The sequence below is a fragment of the Anoplolepis gracilipes genome, chromosome 2 (genome assembly GCF_047496725.1).
Source record: "Anoplolepis gracilipes chromosome 2, ASM4749672v1, whole genome shotgun sequence".
Taxonomy (NCBI): domain Eukaryota; kingdom Metazoa; phylum Arthropoda; class Insecta; order Hymenoptera; family Formicidae; genus Anoplolepis; species Anoplolepis gracilipes.
In genome coordinates, this window is record NC_132971.1 from 20,265,679 (window position 1) to 20,287,700 (window position 22,022).

The following is a 22,022-nucleotide window of genomic DNA, read 5'->3' on the forward strand; positions in this document are numbered from 1 at the left end:
AAAGAGTGTGTATTGTTTTTTTACTTGAATATAAATAGCTTTAATTACCGCGCGTAATAGGGACGAAAAATTGGCTTCTTTCGGTGCGATGTGAGCGTAACCGAGCAAATTAGCGCACCGCTTTGAAATTAACTCACCCGACATGCAAATCGGAGGTTGAACGAACCTACCAGGATAGACAAAGACCAACGCGCGGTTCTCAAGTTCCTATTCTACGAGTGAACGATGCATCGATTGGTATGCACGGATGGAGTAGATCAATCTGACATCTTCTACCGATGACTGGGCGCCAGATTGGCGCTGTGATTTTTCCTATGCCAGTGTTGTTGCCGCGGACTCTAAGGATGCATGAATTATTCCAGGGCCGAGCTAACGCCTGTCGGCCGATTAATCGACTCCAAGCGAAACGACCTTCGCGCGAACGATGCGAAAGTTATAATTGCATAATTGCAGCATGCAAATGCGCGTCACGTCAAACGTCAAATGTCAGAGACTAAAGTTAATTATGAACTTCTTTTTATCCTATTAAGTACAATTATGATAAATGACATCGTATTTATACTTGTCAAATATATAATCGTTTAATTAATCGGAAATCAAAAATATCGTCATGAAAAGTACATTATTTTACATTTATATAAGATTCTAACAAACAATGTTTCATCATTTCTATCATTTATATGTATTTTTTTCAATATCATAAATTGTTTGCATTTTTGTTTATCGTGCATGCGAGATGATTCATGAACACGTGGTCTCGAATGACATATTTTATCTGTGTGGTAGATATCAGGTTGTTGTGGCCATCTATCGTCGTATTAATGTATCGTACAACTTTGTAGCTCGTGTTCTTCTTATCTACAGGGTAGCTTATCATTCAGATTATCAGAAGCGATTCCCTTGTACCGATAAATATACGATTTTCATCACCAGATGCCTGTACGATTTATAATTATGATGTATTTTACAATTTATATTATCCTCTTCGTAAACAACGAAATTTTGCTTTCGCGAAACTTGGACTGCGAACTAAATGTGAATACCGCATCGACCGCAGGCAGCGGCTTTAGCAAACATCAAGTAGAAACAGAGCGTTCGTTGCTTCCTTATTTTCAGTGAGATCAAACATTCACGCGAATCGGCGCAGCGTAAAGGGAAAGAGAATATTATTCGGAGAACGATGTACCGCAAACGAACGTCTCCTCTCGTTCTTTGAGGTCGGTAGCGGTCTAAAAAGGGTCTTGTAGACTTTTTTTTATATCTCGCAAAAAGATCAAGGTAAATCTTCTTTTTATCCTCGCGATTTCAAAATGACACCCATTACCAGTTAACAGAGAGAGGCTCGTGTATTTTATTTTTGCAAATACTCCGGACAATATTTTCGAGGGGAAAAAAAAAGTTTGGAAAAATCGCGTCTCGTCTCGCTCGACTAATTCTCTCGTGCGCTTTGGTATGAGAAAAAAAAAAAAAAAAGACGAGGGAATCGCATAACTTTAGGCATTTGGAAGCGCAAGACCCGGCATCGTTAACAGGAACTTTCAAAGGTTCGCGTTAACAGGAAGGAGGAAAATACGGAACGCACGCGCGCTTCCTCATTAGCGACGTTTGTCAGTCATCTCTATCTCGCAGGCTCTTTTCTTGCCTCATTTTCTAAGGACTATTCTCGCTTGCCTCATTATCTTCTGGCCGCTGTGGGCAAAACGAGCATGACGATACGTGGAAGAGAATAGCTCGCGCGGAGAACGACGACCTTACGCGCCGAAATATCGCTTCGCATCTAAACGTGTTTGTGCATATCGTTATAATCGTTTTCTACCTAAATTAACGCGTGGAAAATTACTAGAATATACACTGACAGAAAAATTACCTTAAAACAAAAAAATTTCACTTAATTCGAGAAAATTCTTTATTTGAGTAAGCATATTAAAAAAGTAAATATTAAAAAGTAAATATTATAAATGAAAAAATTATTTTTTTCTTGAAGCAAGTACATTACTTATTATAAAATATATACCATTTTTATATTTTAATTTTATAAAATATTTATTAAAATGCATTTTTTTTAGTCAGAAAAAAACTTTAATTTTTTAATTTAAATAAATAATATACTTCAATTAATAAATGATATTATATATTTTATAAAAGTGATATTTAAACGTAGAAAATATATAGATAGAAAATAATATACTCAATATGCAAATTTACTTAAAATTATATACTTTTATTTAAATAAAATAAATAATTCCTTCCATCAAAAGTAAAGGTTTCAAGAAAATACATTTACTTGATTTAAAAGAATTTTTCCTTCAGTATAATTCAATACGCTTTTAAAAGAGACCCTGCCATATCGTTAGAATTTACATCTTTGATATTCAAATTTTTTTAGATCTAAATATTACAAAGTTATAAAAATATCGTACAAAATAATTACGTCATTACGTAATAACGGAGTAAATTTTTTTAGCATGAAAGAGAAGTTACTACGATATCAAACAATGACCTTGCTGTTAGATAAGAACGCGAGATGATCAACATATGAAAGTAAACTGTTGGCGAAACTCTTCGTCTCTTTTTCTTGGAACCAGACCACTTTTAAATTCAAACGCGAAGGGCAAACGATAGTCGCAAGGTCCTCCATCGTCTAGCGAACAGGTTGCGCGACATTAACGTCGCTTCCTCTTTCCGAGAAATAAAAGGAATCTCGCTCGAGGAAAAAGTACACTTCTTATAGAGAACTACGATTGGAGCAACATGCTTAGAAAAAAGACGCGATTTTTGAATCCTTCAAATGAGAATTTGACGTACTGTTAGATTTATATCGAAATTTATAAAATCATTTATAACCCGAAAGCGATCGTATCTTTAAGGCTTACGCTAATAATACAAAGTTATATATATTCCCTTCCACACGCAAAGGTGCTCGACTTAAAAAAAAAAAAAAAAAAAAAAAAAAAATTATCACATATCAGGCTCTAATTTAAAATTATGGATGTCCAGAACATCCTAGAATTTATGGACTACAATTTTTATTAAAGAGGCGACACAATATCGGGATTTAAATAGTATTTCAAATTGAATAGAGTCTCGCTATTTTAGCTGTCTTACTTACTCAAGCGTACATTACATAATGAGTTTTCTTTTATTACGCATACAAGGGTTATTTTTAACGCGCTTCACAAAATGTCATGTGCGTACAAACGCACTCGCGCACGCCCGAGGGTACGTTCTAAATCCGCGTACCGTGTAAATCATTGCGCTCACGCACGTGCGTACGAGCACCCGACCGCTCACGTGCCACGACCGGCTGCGCATGAGAGCTCCTCGGCCTGGACTTTTGATCGTTTTTCACAGTTTTTCTCCACGCTTATCCCGCGACGTTTCAACATGATGTGCATCTGCATGCATGCTAGTAAAAAATCAATACGCATCATTACGCATTACTTTCCCGTTATTATCGCGCAACTGTTATCTTCATCGACAACCATTAATCATTATTGGATCGTTGTTAATTAAATGAAAACTCGATTGAATAGCAAAAGCTATTGAATGTTGGGAGATCTCTCGTTTAACGAGGAAATTTTCTCTCTTTTCTGAAACAGAAAAATCGCGTAAAACGACGAAGAAAAAAAATCCAAGTTGAAGTTAAGCTGGCAGCCTGTATTTTGCAATTGCAATTGCACTATAATGATGGAATATCTCGTTGCGTGATTTTTCCAACTCGTGACGAACGTGATTCTCGTTTCTCGCCTCGAGTGCGTAACGCGTTTCCCGATGCGAAACAGAACGCAAGGGATTAAACTATGGGGAAAAGAAAGATAGATAAGTACGACGAGATACGGAACGATCTTCCGACAAGCATGGCGAGCACGAGGGGAAACAACTGCCTGGAAGAATATGTGCAGGAACGAAGACGCGCGGTACGGGGTGCGTAACCGCGGCGCGTGGCCCCGGGCACGCACGTGCGTGAGCACGATGATTTACGCGGATGCGAATTTAGACCGGTTAATGCGCGACCAACCCCTTGGCCGCGCTGCTGATGCTGGAAGAAACAGCAGATTAGTCGCGCGTTTCACTCGCCACGGCTTCGCTATACTTATCGGTGAGAGAATGCACGCCGATCTCGAAACACGCGTGCAGAACGCGATGCAAACTGTAGAGAGATGTGTCGGCATTATTTTAAGAACGCGGATGTAGTTGCAAAATGTGCAGGACGAAATTACTTATTATATTATATATATTTTTTTTTCGCCGCTTAATTAATATTCGAATTAATCTTAATTTTAATTTTCTTTAATTATAATTTAAATAAGTTGACTTTTTGGTGACTTAATCATTCGTAGTTTTTAATTTTATCATTTTAATTGACCATATATATATATACATTTTTTTTTTACTTTTATATACTATTATATTGAGTATATTATTTTCTATTTACATATTTTCTACGTTTAAATACTACTTTTATAAAATATATAATATCATTTATTAATGGAAATATATTGTTTTTTTAAATTAAAAAACTAAAGTTTTTTTCTGACTAGAAAAAAAATGCATTTTAATAAATATTTTATAAAATTAAAATATAAAAATGGTGTATATTTTATAATAAGTAATGTACTTGCTTTAAGAAAAAAATAATTTTCTTATTTAATATTTATTTTTTTTAATATACTCAAGTAAATAGAGTTCTACTCAAGTAAATGAGTACAAGTAAATACGTCATTAAGACCCATCAAATAAATAGTTTTCTTGAATTAGGTAAAATTTTTTTACTTTTTTTTGAAACATTTTTATTTTTATATTTTTTTTTGAAACCATTTTATACCTTATCATTTTTTTAATTTGTTAACAAAAAATATATATATACATATATATATATATATATATATATATATATATATATATATATATGTATTTCTGAACAAATTAAAAAAAATGATAAAGTAGAATGATTTAAAAAACAACATATAAAAGTAAAAAAGTACAATTTTAAAAGGAAACACTTATCATAAAATTTTATGTACAATATACCTCAAAATGTTTAAGAAACATGATCCATTTTAAAAGAAAAAAATTGATATATTGGTCATTTTAAAATGCTTTATCCCTCTTAATACCTTGCACGAGAAATCGGATTCGCGCTGTAACGAACATGGAATATCTGTATAATCTCGTTAAAAAAGCGCGTTAAATCTAAATTAACTCGTTACTGTTTTTGCGAATCGCACGAAAGGAATCTCGCATTTTACATCCTTATTTTATATCGCTTCTCCCTGAGCTTGCCGAGTTATACGCTCGTTGGAAACGGAATAGGTACCGTAATTTAAACCGACACAAATGCAAGATTCGCGCGAGGAGCCGTTTTCGCGCCGGCTTTCGGAAAGGCTTTAAATTCAGCGCACAAAGCAGCTACTGAACTCGTATCGTTCCTCTTGCAGCTCCTCTCGCCGCCTTCGTGCTTAAAGGACGAAAACGACGAGGCGGAGAGAACAGTCGACGGGTAGAATGGAATGGAATCCGAGAGGCGCAAGAGCGGATCTCTCTGTCGCTTGGAGCAGAAATATGAGCGGTGCGCTCTGTGACTTTTGTAAAAACAACCGTTAAATCCAACAATCGCGTCATCATACAAAAAGATATGACAACCTGATGTAAAACGCGAGTCTCGTCACGACAAGGATAATACAATCTATGTTATCTTCGAAAGGAAAGGAGGGGAGGGGGAATATATGGAAGCTGGTTCTCGGCGAAGACAAGGCTATTTCCTAACATGCGACTCTTTCTGACAGCTCCTCTTTCAGACGAGTATTAAGACACCGGTAGCTCGGAAAGAAGCCAAGCGGATACATAATTACGCGCGGAGGAGGAATTTTCATGTTACGACAAACCGTCTGCGTTTAGAGGGAAGGCCCTTTATTATGGCCATTAGATTTAATGCTAGGAAACGACGCGTTGAGCTCCTGCGTGGTATCCTTCTGCACGAACGTTGGACTTTGTGGCCGTTAAGCAGAGGTTGTATCGCATAATGTGACGAGACGAATCCTGCTGATCAGAAAGATAATAAAATTAATTTTTATTAACGTAATATGTCTCGTTAAGTGGGACTCGTGCAGCGACACGGGAACCTCCCCTCGTCATTAGGGAGATTCTTCTCCCGAGCCTGTAGTTTAGATAAACGGACAGATAGGATTCTTCTTGATGTCTTTGGCCTGGTTGCCGTCGACAAACAAAAAGACAATAAGTAGATTTATTTAATATAACCGAATAAAAAATAGTAATCCTATCCATTTGTAACGAATAATTTTTTTAATATGGAGTATGATGATTTTACGTACAATATATCGGATGCAACTAAAATAGACGAGTGTCTTGAGAGTTCTCAGCATCTATAAATGCGGTAGACGCGCGTGTCATCGTCTGGCTACGCCGATGCACGCGCTCGCAACAAAACTATTGCGATAAAGCGTAATATTATGCGTATTCGTTTAAAAATAGGTGATAAGAGAGAGAACTCTGCGTTAATATTTGACTTTTATTCCGTACTGGTGGGTTATTTTTATCCGCGATTTTTCTAACAGCGTCAATTCCTCGAAAACGAGAATAAAACAATGTATTAAAGCAAATATTTTTTAAATCTATTATTTTAGTCTTTATTTTAAAAAATATCAAAAAAGTATCTACATTTGTTCAGATTTAAAACACTTTTATATATTAATAATGTTATCGAACATACACTGACCTACCTGCACAGTTATAAAATTTCAAAAACAACATTAAAAGATACGAATTAAACATAAGAATATAAAAGAAATCGACGAATTCCGCATACACAAGATATTCCAAATCCAAATAATAAAATCTTATATACTCTTCTGAAAAAGAAAAAAACTTGACAAAACTTTAAATTTGACTTTTCAAATTAATTAAGAGACTATTTCTCTTTTTCTTTTTTTTAAAACTTTAACAGATCTTTAATTTTGAATTATTACAATACAAAAGTTAAAACTGTCATTCCTTGGTACGACTCTTCGTTTCTTTGATCCAGAAAAAAGCGCGACAATTGATACAAATAAAATCCACGCTGGAAGAGTGACAGTTACAAAACTAACTGGTATCCCGCTAATATTAAATCTCGCGAACGCGGACAACAGACGTCGCGCTAATAATGCCTGCACGCCCGTGTGTGTATTTAACGTCTCGCCGCGTTTGTGCGCGCTCGCTATGATACCGCAAATAGAACCGTCGGAGGAGACGTCCAACTGTCTGGTGCACTCGCAAAAATAGGATTGTGTCGCCCCGTCGAGTATCGCTTCAAAACGTTACGCGACAAAACCGCGGCGAATCGGGGTTACGAGAGAGAAAGTGAGACAATCCTTTTTTACAGTAACGTCAAGAGACAGAGAGAGAGAGAGAGAGAATGCAAAACTACCGTTTTCAATTACAATATCCATCAATCGACGGAAATATAAGTAACATTTACTACAATTCACACACGAATTTTACCGGTCTTAATTTATGCAAGATCGTGACATTAATCTTCAGGAAGATCTTTTCACGTGCGAATATTCCTCAATTTTATCCATTTTTTTAATGAACAAACTGTAATTGCCGCAATTATTATAATAAGGCCGTGGAGATTATTAATTACAAAGTACGTTGGTGTAAAGAAAAATAATGACCGTATAACGGACGAGGTAATTAAAAAATAATTGCGCGCGAGCATCGCGCTCCGCGCGATCTCCAAAGTAAACATTCCAAACGCACGCGGCTTACGTAAGTGCAACATGGTCAGCGTTGCAGCGGCAACGTACTCGTCGTCTTTCGCGATACGTGAGACGACGATGAAACTGGGCGACGCGACGGTAGAAACGGCGCGTCGCCCTTTACGAGCTCGCTCGCCTTTTTGCCGTCTGTGTTTGCTTTCGAGGAGTAAACGGCGCGAGGGTGGCATTTGTCCACCAGACACACGATGTGTTCGCCAGGCTCGCGAATAATCCGAGACTTCTCCCAAGAGGAATCGCGCCGATCGACGGACGTCGTCTGCCCGTCTTCTTGGTTCCCTTTCTTTTTTCTCGTGTACATACGTGGCGGCACGCCACGTAAAGAAACACGTGACAAATCTCGTTCCGCAGCGACGTCCGATAAATAAGGGAAGGAACACGCGAGACACCTTTTCTTTCTTTATTTTATATAGAGTTGATTTAACCCTTTGAGTCACAGCGAGCACCCAGAGACCCACCTTTTTTCGTAGTTTTTTATTGTTTTAACTACTTTTTTATCAACAAATATCGGATTTTTTGTTTCTACAGAGTCTCTAGAACATCAATAAGTGTAAAAAAATATTTTAACAGTCATTAATTGTTAATTGCAAAAATATCATATATAAACAAACAGTCAAAATTAGTACTTTTTTACGAAAAAATGCATTTTCCACTAATCTATTATGACAATAAATACGGCAATTTTTTTATAATCTTAGTACACTCTAAAGTATTTTTCAGAATTTTTTTAGAATTTTCCACCGTGTTGTTTTTGTTAAATTCTCCTTTTTTGATAAAAAATATATAAAAAAAACAATATTTTCTGTTCCAAATTGAAAGTAACAGTTGTATTCTTTTTTAAATTTTTTCTCTGAGGGTTTTTTTTTTAGATCACACAATCTGAATCTGAAGAAAAAAATTTAATTTCCAAAATTTAATATAGAGATCCAATATAGCGGAAGTAAAATTTTGAAAATCTCGTCCGGATCATATTGGATCCGCTATCTTGAATTTTGAAAATCAAATTTTATAAAATACTGACAATTAGAAAAATTCGTGACTCAAAGGTTTAAGTCAAGTTTCCTTATCTTATTAATTTGATAGCGCGCGATAACTTTTCAAAATGATTTACAATCCATTATTCTTACAAATTCGGTGTTTTCGAGCTATTATATGTCCGTTTTATAGCTCGAACTTGACGGGCCGCACTCAGCGGGCAGTCTCGCTTTCTACGATGGCGTATCTTCCTGACGACCGTATCGTAGGTGCGTTATAATCTAAGCTAGCCGCCGATTGTAAAACGGATGCGACGATCGCGTTGTAAACACGAGAATCACGTAGAACGTACGCCGTCGTTAATACTTATAGGACCCGTGCGGGTCACGCAAAGATGCGTTTCCTGTGAACACTCGCGCTCGCTGTTCCGTGTACTAACGAGTGTTGTCGTGTAACCAGGAACCTAACCAGGCATCAGCGTACGCGTATACGTGTAATGTAACACGCGTTACGATCGGTATATCGATGCTCGTGCCTGCGGAACAACGTAGACCAGACTTTTAATTTTCGATTGTCTTAAATTCGCGGTTCAAGAGTTATCAATTTTTAAATGACATTGTTTATTTTTAGAAAAAGTAAAATAGTTTAGAGACACAATGTGTGAAAGAGATCTTTGCTGATATGAAAATAATAATTTTCAATTAACTGATTATTATTTTATAAGCTGAATATTATTTGCAGGGTTGGGAAGTAACGCTTTACTGGTAACGGCGTTACAAATTTTTTGGTTTGTAACGGAAAAAGTAACTTTGTTACATTTTTCGATAACGAAATTAATAGTTACTTTTTTTCGTTACTTTCCAGACAGCACATGTCTTTAAAAGATGCTTAAAAGACAACTTAAAGACGTCTTATTGACTTTTTAAATATCTTTAAGATCTCTTTCTGTGCTGTCTGGCATTTTTTTCGAATATACTTGAATATATTTGAATATACTATACTTTTCTCGAATATAATTTTCAAATAAAAAAACAGATATTTTTCGTTTCATGCATATGCGCGCATTTTATATAGTACATGTAACATATACTGTAGATACATGTGCACATATGCGCGAAATAAAACTTAGAGATTGATAAGAATATTGAAATGCAGTATCACATAGAAATTATTGGAATCTCTTTCTAGTATCTTTCTACTTCGTAAAAAAACATTTAAGCAGACAGATAATTTAATGATTAGCCAAGAATTTGACATTATGAAAATTATCGTATCGTATTAAAATTTTAATATAAGAAAAATTAAAGAGACATAAAGAAAGCGATTTTGACCAAATATTTACAAATTTATTAAAAGTAAACTAACAATAAGAACATCACTTTATTTACATTTACAGTATCTAAAAGTATTTAAGAAAGCTTGTCTATAACTTTTTTCAAAAATCTCTCTTATTTAAAATAATTTATTATCAAAATTATTACATACTTTATATTAATAGCGATATCACTATCAAAATTACAATATATCATTTTGATTACTTTAATGTAAAATAATGTTTAAAAATTTTTAGTGTTTAATGTAAATTTTTAATTTAATTTGATTCTTGTATTAAATGATTTGATCTTGTATTAAAAAAATTTTATGTAAAGATTGTATTGTATGTACAAAAAAAGCAATGAAAATTATAAACGATTCGTTACTTTTTGAGTAACGGTAACGGTAACGAGTTATTTTTTAAAATTAATAACGAGTAACGGTAACGAGTTACTTTTATAAAATAACTTTCCCAACTCTGATTATTTGCAGATACAATTTAGGTAAATAGATTTTTTGAATTTCTTTTTATTTTATAATATAATAATAAAATAAATATACAAAAGGATTGATTGTATATAAATTCAAGTATAAATATTTGAAAGTAAATTTATTTGTCTCTCTCGATTTTTTTATAATTTAGCAACATTGTAAAATCTCAAAAGCATTGATAATTACGACATTTTTATCATAACGTGAATAAAGTCAAAATTGAATGCAATGTTGTAAAAAATGTCAAAAAATAATTCTCATATATACAAAAGAATTACTTATACGCGAAAATTGTGTTTAAATAATTTTATCTATTATTATATAATATAGTATTTTCAAAATAATTTCTGACTTGTGTGCGTGTGTGTGTGTGAGTAAATATCAAATAAATTTACTTTCAAATTTTTATATCTTATATGATATCAATGCTTTGCATATTTAAAATAAAAAAATTGAAAAATCAATAGATATAATATATATTCAGTTATATAATAATCAATTAATTCAACCTTATTATTTCTATCGAAATTACGTAAATTATAAAAATCCTATCTTTTTTTAGCCTCTCGAAAAGTGCTCGATAATATTATTTGTTCAAAATAACACGCTCGAAAGAAGACGAAGCTTCTTCTAGTTTCTCTGGAAGATCTCGCCGCTTCAATCGCGCGTTGTTTTGAAACCGCGAACGACACGGCGAAATGTCTCAAGGTATTCTTCTTTCTGCTCCTTTCGCCTGTTTCTTCTCTATCGGACACGTTGGCTATTCCTGGGACCGGAATGGAGGCAGAATGCGCGCGTCCTCGGTGAGCCGCGAAAGGTGACAGGTGCCGAGTGCTTCTATAAATTGCGATCTTGAAAGAAAGAGGGAACGAGAAAACGAAGAAGGTCGTGGGACGGAGCAAGAAAGTGGGAAGAAATCGCGAAGTGACTCCTCGGCTGCTATCTTTAGCTTGTTTCTGGACCCTAAAACGGCTCTCCCTTTGAAATATGTACGTGCGATGGTACGTCGCTTTTGCATTCGCAAATGTCATTGATGTCTGAACGCTTACACTCGATATGTGCGTCAAATTTGAAGACTTCAAAAAATACGTACGAAAGTCTTAAGAGAAAAACATTGATAATTGTTTCAAAATAACATTCGTACAAAAGATCATAGGAGGCTTCTGTTTCTTCCTCGGGAAATGCAGAGAGAGAGAGAGAGAGAGAGAGAGAGACTCTTGCAACGAGACGAAACGGTCTAGTAACGTGCAATCCGCGGAAACGGATTGATACTCGTGCGCGTTCGAGAGGTTAAGGTTTCTGGAATATCTAGTAGCTCAATGAATCTTTCGTTGGCACCAGGTTGAAATCACGCGAGTGTATCGATTATGAATGAGCCTCCAGGTCCATTCAGTTTGAACGTGACCCAGCGTCCCACAGCCTCGGTCCATCCCCGGCTCATCTAGAGGCCCGGTCACTTTCATTCTGCGACACTCGAGCCTATCCTCAAGTCGCTGTTGCGACTTGAACGCGAAATGAACGCGACAGAAGAAGACAGAGACCTTAAGCTCGATCAATGCGTAAAGATATTCAATATTGAATCGTATAAAATAAATATTGCTTAACCTCGTGCTCGTGTCTGAAATTATTTTGAATGCTTGCAAATCTATGATATTTCGTCACAAATATTCAAAGAGATTTAACACAAACTCTTCCTTTACATCGCCTCGTTAGATTCAAGCAACAGATAATTGGTAATAAATTACCATAGAGCTAAATAAAATACAAAAATGTGCGATGGAATTCCTTACGAGGTCCCGATCGCGACCTAAGGAAAAACTATTTGCTCTTGTTGCTCCTGGCAGGAGAGAAGATTAACATCGCGCGCCGCGGATATCCAACCGTGCGTGGAGTCCACTACCGCCGCGGACTCCCTTCGCCTGCTCTTCCCTGCCCCCTTCGTTTCCGCACCCCGTTCGCGGACCCTCTGACGACCGCAACTATTTCCAGACGCGTTTAATTAATCTTGAACCAAAAACGTCGAGTAGGAAAATGGCGGACGGTCGGTTAGGCTCGGGCATCGGCCACCTGGCAGAAATAGCAGCCATGGAGACGCGGCTCCACGGACTTGACGTTTCTTCTGCATACGCGAGTGCGAGAGAATAGAACGACGAGAGAGAAAGAGAGAGGGAAAATTAACGGAAGGAATAAACGGAATAGATTTGGCATCTGCCAACCGCTATCTCGTCACCGACGTTTTCGGTCCTCTTCATGTGTATTCTTGATATATAATCTCGACGTTCCCATAATCTGCCTAATAATATACATCAAACACAAGATATTCTATTACATAATTAACAAGTTATTAAATAAACTTTTCAATATACCGTCTTCGTCTATTTCGATATTTCCACTAATCAATCTTATTCCACAGTCCTAAAATTATCGCCGATAGGAATATATATTTAAGTTAAAGAGGATTCACTGAATCTCTCCGTATGACGCAAGATATACTAAATGCTCCCATCTCTCTTTCCGCCCATTCACTCGCGAGAGCTTGCCAGGTAGAGTAACGCAACAGAATCTCCTCTCTTAATTCGCCAGGTCAACGGATATCCGCAAAACGTAGATTCCGAAAAGTCGCCGACTCGCGGCTAATAATAACCGTCCAGTCGTCTCTCGTATCGCGTGTACAGGCCGGATTTATATTTCGCGTGGTACCGGAAACCGATTCCGAAATATCCCGCGCGTGCGCGTGCGCGCGAATGCGACCACGGAAGTATTAAAAAAAGGGTAATCCGCCACGCTCGGCCGGCGTCGAAATCTCCGCCCACGAGGAACGTGTCCGCGGCCAAAAACACGGGATCGGTTTCGTTCGGCCAACGAAACGGTGCCGGTGGTTGTGACTGATCAGGCTTCCCGTGGATATACGGCGTGGATCGGATACACGCACATTTCCGGCGGCTCTTCTTCCCGCGGAGAAAATTTCCAACGAGCGAAGAAGGGCCCTCTAAATCATTAATAAGTCTTCCACGTCTCTCGCTCAAGCGTTTCAATTGATCTCGATTTAATTGATGTTCGCAGCTGTACGACGGATACCAATTAAAGTGACCGCTGTAGTCGAGGAAGAGTTAATGTCGTCGTGATACCATGCAACTTCGCGATTGCCTCTTTCAAAGGGACGAAGTGAGTCTGCGAATTTTCTTAAGCTTAAGAAATAGCTGCGCGCTATTGACCGATTCGCAATTAGTAGCCTAATTTCCTGTCAAGGCGTATAATAATGTACGAAGGTTAAAAAAAACCGGCCACGGTCGCTCGAGAGATTCTATCGAAATAAATCACGTCGATTTGCTACATCGTTTCACTACGAGTTTAATTGCCCGGGTCTCTCGTTATTAGAAACGAGAGATTATTTAATTTCTTTTTTATCATTATCAGGCATCTATGAAAGAAAAGAATTACCGTGTATGAAAAATGAGGATGAATGCCAAGTGTGTCCGACAACATTTAATCTCGCATGTGAGTGGCGTGCGCCGAGATAAGATGTTTCGGTACGGTTGCAAGGAAGGCGAGACGATAAGAAAGGCCGATAAGAATGCAAGTGCACCTTGCCTTCCCTCCTGTTATTTTCAGTGGATGGAGTCGGCCAGCATGAAATTTTGTATTGTCTTGAACATCGTAGCTCACCATCGCCATACATTTTTCACGCGCTTAACGTGACGACTGCTTACAAACATTGTTGCTTTTAACTTTGAAGAAATGCTCGCAATATTTGTATTTAATCAAGTTAAATTTATTCGTCCAATTTTTTAAATTTACATATATTTATACATTTAAAGTTGGCATCTGATTTTTAAGACTTTAATGTAACTGATTTACTAATCGATTGCTTGAGATCGATTGTATCATTATGACTTGATAACATGACAGATGAGACATGAGACACATTAGTCTATCGCGGGGAGATTGCTGGTAGGTCTTGAAGGAAAATTTTCAATTTTATATAGAAGCGCGTACGCCAAAATGCGCGCAAAACATTTTTAATGTCACACGTCGAGGATGAAGAGTCCGAAAATGACAGCGAACGTACGAACGACATAGGTTAGCGTCATTCATTTGACATTTTCAAGTTTAATATATTTAGGTTCACGTACAATCTAAATTTATTTATTACAATATTAATAATTTTATAATTTTTTAATAATTTATTAATAACTTTAATTTGTGTCAATAGCATTTTTTTTTTAAATTTGTGTTCTGTGAAACTCTTACATTGCCTCATTTTCAAAATAAAAATTACACATAATATAGCTATTTGATATGTATTGATTTAATATATATATATATTGCACTGATATATCTGCTAGTGGGAAATGAACTTGATAAATCTGTCGCAAAAGTAAGCATGAAATATTGTATTTTCTTGAACATCGTAGCTCACCATCATATTTTTCACGCGCTAATGGTGATTGCTTACAAACATTGTTGCTTTTAACTTTGAAGCAATGATTGCAATATTTGTATTTAATCAAGTGTTTTTAATTAACATATATTTATACATTTAAAGTTGGCATCTGATTTTTAAAACTTCGATGTATGATTTTCAAGGTTAATATATTTTAGATTAATGTACGATCCAAATTTATTTATTATTAATAATTTTATAATTTTTTAATAATTTATTAATAATTTTAATTTATGTCAATTGCATTTTTTTGAAATTTGTGTTCTATGAAACTCTTACATTGCCTCATTTTCAAAATGAAAATTACACATAATATATGTATTTGATATGTATTGATTTAATATACATATATTGCACTGATAGATCTGCTAGTGGGAAATGAACTTGATAAATCTGTAGCAAAAGTAAGTTCGAGAAAATCCATCAAGGAAGAGATTCGAGTAACATTGAACCGTACATTGGACATCCCGGAATCTAAATCTAAATCTGAAATAGATGAAAAAAATGAGAAATGTTCTGATACGAAATCACGAGATAAAAACGGTATATTTCACACCAAATTGTCTCTATTTTTAGATTAGAAGAAATAATTACAATCCATAGTGAAACGCTAACACTTGTGTCTATAATAATACGAAATGATTTCAAAATAAATAAAATAAAATAATTTTAGATGCGTGCGTTGCCTCCGGCGATATTTGTAGAATCTGTCATATGGGAGGACATGTTCCAATTGCGGAAAATCATTCGTCGTGCGACTTGCAAAGTCGTCAGACTGATCGGACATCGACACCGTCAAACTTGACCTATCTCGGTCCTTTGATCTCGGCCTGCAAGTGAGTTTTCGGCTTATTATAGAAAGCTAAATATTATTCTGACGGACAGATTAATAGAGCTCTAGAGATCTCTGACCTCGCGTTACGTATGCTAATAACTAATATTCAAAGAAATCGAATCAAGTCGACGACGTATCGATTATATAAATCATACTCAAAGATTAAATGTAAGGAGAATAAATCACGTATTATTTAAAGGTAATTTTTTGTATTTCGCGTGAGAAAAATATCTTTACTTTTGGTTCTCTCATCGTGACGTTTCCTCTGAAATGACACGACAGATGCCGAGGTACAGTGGCTCTGGTGCACGCCGAGTGTCTCGAGAGATGGCTGACCGAATCCGGTCGCGCGAGATGCGAGCTCTGCGGCTACAGGTACGCGACCAAGAGGGTACGTCGTTACAGCCTTTTCCGAAGCGTCGTAATATGGTTCCGCACCGTAATAGCCACTCGACAGGTGAGTTAACTCACGCGTCGGCCTCCTCTTTCATTCTGCATGCAAACTTAAAGATATGATATACGTGCAATCAAAATTATATAAAATTATTAATATATCAGATATGTCGTGTATTAATCATTTTTAAATCAGCAAAGTAATATCGTAAACCCATTAAATATTTAATATACGCGATTATATATATTATCAATATATGCGCCGTGAAAAATTGAAATCATGTTACAAGCTGACAAGCTACAAAATCTTATGGACCATCGCGATCTTATATATTATAATTAGACTTTTAATTATGTCCCGACAATTCATCTTCTTATTTAATGTATATTCTTTCAAGATGTTGCTCGATATCGGATACTTGGCAATGACCACGCCTGTGGCTGCGTTTTCCTGCTACGTATGCGCCTTGGCCTTGAAGACATTGCTGCGAAATGGCTTTTATGAGATACCGTGGATGATAGTCGCCATGTTACCAACCTGCTTATTGACGCTGATAGCTTATTGGCGATGGATAATTACGTTGGGGAGGTAATGTCGTTAAACTCAAGTTAGCTCGTGCGCCACGTCCGTATATGTGGATGAAAATACGTTGTCGTCAATGAAATGAGTTAATTAAGATATTACGTGCAAAAGGCGGGATTATATGATTATTAAAGTTTGGCGAGCTATGCATTTCGACTCGTTTAATGTTGATTATTGAAAAAATGATTAGAGAGTGTTTCTACCCGCACGTTGTTAAAGGGACGAACGTATACATTTGGCGTTAATCGTAAAATTATGCAAATTATGTAGAGCTTAATTCTTCTCTCGCTATTACAGATTGCACGGTCATCGATGGAGACGCTATTGGAGAAGCAACTTTGTCATTCGTTTGATTCCCGATAACAACATTGATAGAATCAATCTGCGAGAACAATCGGACGATCATTTCGACATGGAGGATTTCGAATGGAGACTCGAGGAGATTGAAGATTTAACGTGATTTAACGTGATTTTTCACGTATTTAACCGCACAATCGACGTACAATCGTGGCATTTAATTGCGACAACCGTTTTCAATTTTTATTCGCTTCTATTTGACGGACTTTTATACAGCTGCATGATATTTAATTGCATTTTATTAACTCGACATTTCAATTGAAACTCATTGTCGCGTAATAAAGACGATTCACCGCATCAGAGTCAAATTAAAATACGCTCGGAGACACATGATTTTGTGTGCCTGAATTTTATAATATTATTTTTAAGTACTCTGTATCCTCTTTTACAATTTTCTTTAGCGTTTGATTAAAATAATTCAAAGATTATTGAAACTTCAATTTTTATATATTACCAAAAAAAAAAAAAAAAACTGTGATTTTTTTTCGAAAAATCCTTGATTTAAAAGTCTTGGAACGTCTTGTTTTCAATTATCAGACGCAGACGTGTCGTTAGACCAATTCGTTTTACGAATATAAACAAAATGACAGATATATATCTGTACGATACACGTAGAGGACACGAATGTGAGACAGAAGTTGACGCACTGAAGAGCGGTAAAGAACTTGTCGACTTGAAACCTGTTGCTTTCGAGTCATGCAGGATCCTGTTGTATCCTCTTGCATTTTTATTTTCTCGAAAATAATTACTCGCACGCGGCAATTTTTATTAATAATTATGTATGTTTTAATATTATATATGTATATTAACATACCGCTTGTACGACAAAAAAGATTAAATATATTAATCGACATGTTCTCTCTACTACTCGCCTATGTGTCATAAGATCCTCAAACTAAACTTCTGAATCATCAACAACGTTGTAATTCCATCGTGATAACACTATTTACCTGTCCTCGTCTCACATTGTATTATCGTATAAAAAGATATCGGTATATCACTTTCAATTTATATCTGTCATTGGTTCGCTGCAATTTATCCACATTATCTTAGCAAGTAAAATTACACTCGGATATGTCAAAATGAAATTCGAGATGCTTTATATAGGTTCTTTTTACAAGAAAAAGACACACAAACTTGATTTTTAAATTTGAAATAAATAAAAGATTTCGATTCGTATCAATTAAAGTAGGCATTCAATAATGAGTCCAAGAATTTCGTTAAAAGGTTTATATGAAAGAGAGAAACGACGAAAAAAAGAAAAAAAAAAAGATTCCCTTCTTAATGAAATATTCAAATAAAATCAACGCGACGAATATTATCATCCTATAATCGACGCATTCGATGATTACCGAGAAAAGGTACAGAATTAACGATCAGCATCGATTCGCGCTTTAATCGAATCTGTGGGGAGATTTTGAACCGCAACACATTTAAAATCGGTCGATCTCCATCGACTGCTTGAATTTATCCGCTAACGAGCCGGCTCTTCTTCTGCTCACTGACTTAAGTCGAACGATTTAATTAAGCGCGCGATGCAGGCCGATAATTCCATCGTATACATGCCTGTTTCATTTCGAAGGGATCGGATATTCGTAGCGTGCAGAATTTCTCTCTTTTTTTTTTTTTTTAAAGATTCTCGATTAAAGCCGGGAGTTTCCTGATCGATTATCGATGATAACTTAGCAATAAGCCCGATAATGAAATGCCCACCGCAATAAGACTATTTAATTTAAGACTGAGCAATTAAGTAAGTTAGTTTTCAGGCCAAAGAAAATTGATAAAAGCCGCGACACACACATCGCGTTCCTATTAATTTCTTATTAATACGCGCGATTCTAATCAACTGGCGATAATGAGAACCCCTGCTCGAATCTCTAAGACGACCTGCTGCATGTGGTTTACATTTTAATGCGCGATAATAACCGGTAGCGTCGTCCGGCATGCGCCGTCGTTGATTCATGAATAATTACACTCGTCTGACTTTTACGCTTTTCGCTCGAGATGTGATAGAGTCTCATATACATATAATGTATATAAAGAATCGAGCTAATTTCTTCAGTGACATTTACAATAATATGCGAGAATAAAATTAAATTCTCGAGGTGTATTTATTTTGAGAGAATTTATTTCGTAACAATAAAATTGTTTAGATTATCTCTATTTTGATCTTTCTCTCGATTATTTTCGCCCTTGACTTGACGGTGGAGTCGTCGAAACTTGTCGTCTGTTTAAGATGACTTTTCGCCGACAGCGAAGAGCCGAGGAAGAAATGAATCTTTTATGCGGCTGCATCCCTGCAGATGCATCCGGTTCCTTCTTCAGATCCTATGGGGCGATGCACGAACCCTCGTGTGTCACTCCTGGATACACGGAAATAAAAAAAAGAAAGTGAAAAGGATACCGCCAACGAGAGCAGTGCGTCACGATGAATCTCTCCCCTCTCTCGTGGTAAAAAGTAATATTTCTGCGGCGGATATTTGTTTCGTTGACAGACGTTTTTTCCCACGATGAATTTACTGCGAAGCTGCGGACCTTAAATTTCGATCCACGTGCGAGAACAGGAATTTCTCCCAAAAAAATATTAATTACAAATCGAAAGAAGTAATATCATCTACAAAGTCGTAAATTCATAAAGAGTTGCGTTGTAAAATTATATTAGCTGTATTACTTGTCCGTTACACAAATAATATACATCTTTTTGCGACAATAAAAAACCATAAATATCTCGTATCTATTCAGTGAAAACGAATCTTTTGCTCTCCATTCACTAAAATTGATCTTTCATTCAAATAAATTGCAAATCGTCTAAAATTGACGAGAGCGTTGTAAATTTTTTTTTTTTTTTTAATAATCGCACACAAATCATAATGAAGAAAATTTATACTTGATTTAACTGGACTTGAAAACGCTGATTGAGTCATAACAATTCCCAATTGCTAAAGATGCAATGAAAAACTGATAAATATGATATCACAAATGCATAAGTCAAGCTTAAGTGCATAAGGTCTATAATTATTCGTGATAATAAGGGGGGGAAAAAAAAATCGTAAGCAACACGCAAATAGTGTTGCTAATTGTTCTCTTCCTTCCTATCTCGAAACGCGTCGCGTAATTGCAATCCCGACTTATCGGCGCTCGTTTACGAACTTTGAAGCTGTTAGCGAATCGTAAAACGGAGAATGCGCGCCCGTAACTATGGCACTTGCCTTCCTGATATTTCAATTCCAATCTCGTTTCAACTACACGACTCTTCATTAGAAGAGTCTTCTCGTTATGTAATGTAAAAACAACAAGTTGTTGTTGTTGGATTTCATACTAGATTCCAAACAGCATTCCATAGAACAAACTATGAATTCATTAAAACATTTTTTCCAAATCTCAAACACCTTGTATACCTCGATATATTGATGATCTGTCCGGTTGCACATTCCTCGCGTTCATCCTTCTTGCAGCCGCGGACACGGTAAACGATGCGCTTAGCATTTCCACTGATAAAATTTATAGACACTGATAAAAAGACCGCGCGTTCCTGCGATCATTAAAACGGTCTAACGATTTAGTAGGCACGAGCCAATAAATCCGAGCCCTCTTCGAATCACGTTTTCTTTCTCTCTCTCTCTCTCTCTCTCTCTTTCTCTCGCGTGCATCCCCCTCGTTGATTTTATAATTAGATCACCAAGCTTATATATATGCGCGACTGTGTTCGTAGGAAGTGTTGTTAACATAATTACGGGAGATACACTGTTGGAAATATGCGGCTCCTCGTTACTTTACGCAAGATGATGCATTTATTCGAGCAACGTGAGTATAATTATGCACGGAATCAATTTACACACGCTTCACTAATTAGTACGTTTTACATTTTGCGATTTTATCTAATTTATTGGTTTGACGTAAAGTAAAAAAAATTTTGAAAATTTCGATAATTTCTTGGGCATATATTTTACACGACCGATGACCCAAAATCATTCAAAGATCGAGCAATCAGCTCGACAGTATCAACTTTCATCGCCGACATTTATCGCCTCGATTTTCCCCGTTTTTGTTTTAAAGACTCTGTCTGTGCTTACAGATTCACGAGAAGATAAAACCATCTTTTTCGTCGATCTTTTAACGCAAATATAAATTTTATTGGACAAATTGCAAGCAAACTTATTTAATTATTAAAATTTTAGAAAAGTTTTACAAGTGTTTTTTTTTTTTTAATATTTCTTTTAGCCATAAAATTGATAAAAGGATGAAATCTAGGATGAACTAACTTATATTGTTAGTTAGAAAATACAATGTTTTGAACCGAGGCGCTGCCAGGGACATGGTATGTTTATGAAGACGTAAATTGACAAACAGATAAGCTGATTCTCGAGGGCACGTCCTATCTCGTGTGACAGATAAGTGACCGGAAGACTTAATCTTATGATCGGCGACCGGTTTAAATGCATCGACCATCGTGATTTCGATCAGGACAAGGTGCGAAGAAGGCAAGAATATCTTGGCACGGTGCGGCGAGACTGAAAATCGAATTCTACGAGATAATAACGTATGTTAGCCGCGCGAACGAAGACGGTGGACTTCTGCCAAGAGAAACACACCTTAATGCCCGTATTATATGCGCGCGTACACGAAAGAGCCGACGACGATGGAGGAGAGCTCGTTCGAGTTCCTTTTCACGAGTGTCGCGCCGCGTTTCAGGAGAAACATAATATTTGACTAGACTGAATAATGTTTCATCAGTGGTGCGAATTTCAAGCTAAAACGAGCAACGAAAAACTTGATATTTTCTCTTAATATCTCAATCAATATGTTGCACAATGCGATGTAGAAATTTTTGTCTTGCAAATTCTAATTTTT

The 22,022-nt window shown here is 36.2% G+C and overlaps 2 protein-coding genes across 4 annotated transcripts in view; one reads left to right on the forward strand and one right to left on the reverse strand.

The window, feature by feature from the left end:
- Ets96b (Ets96B) overlaps window positions 1-22,022 on the reverse strand; it is a 54,659-nt gene that overhangs the window by 26,637 nt on the left and 6,000 nt on the right. The window lies entirely within an intron of this gene.
- LOC140676291 (E3 ubiquitin-protein ligase MARCHF2) lies at window positions 13,691-17,274 on the forward strand (the record flags this gene model as incomplete). The annotated part of the gene is made up of 6 exons (XM_072911181.1): window positions 13,691-13,724; window positions 15,367-15,546; window positions 15,677-15,839; window positions 16,121-16,295; window positions 16,630-16,820; window positions 17,112-17,274. Coding segments are annotated over 6 exons (906 nt in total), but the record flags the coding sequence as incomplete, so codon positions are not given.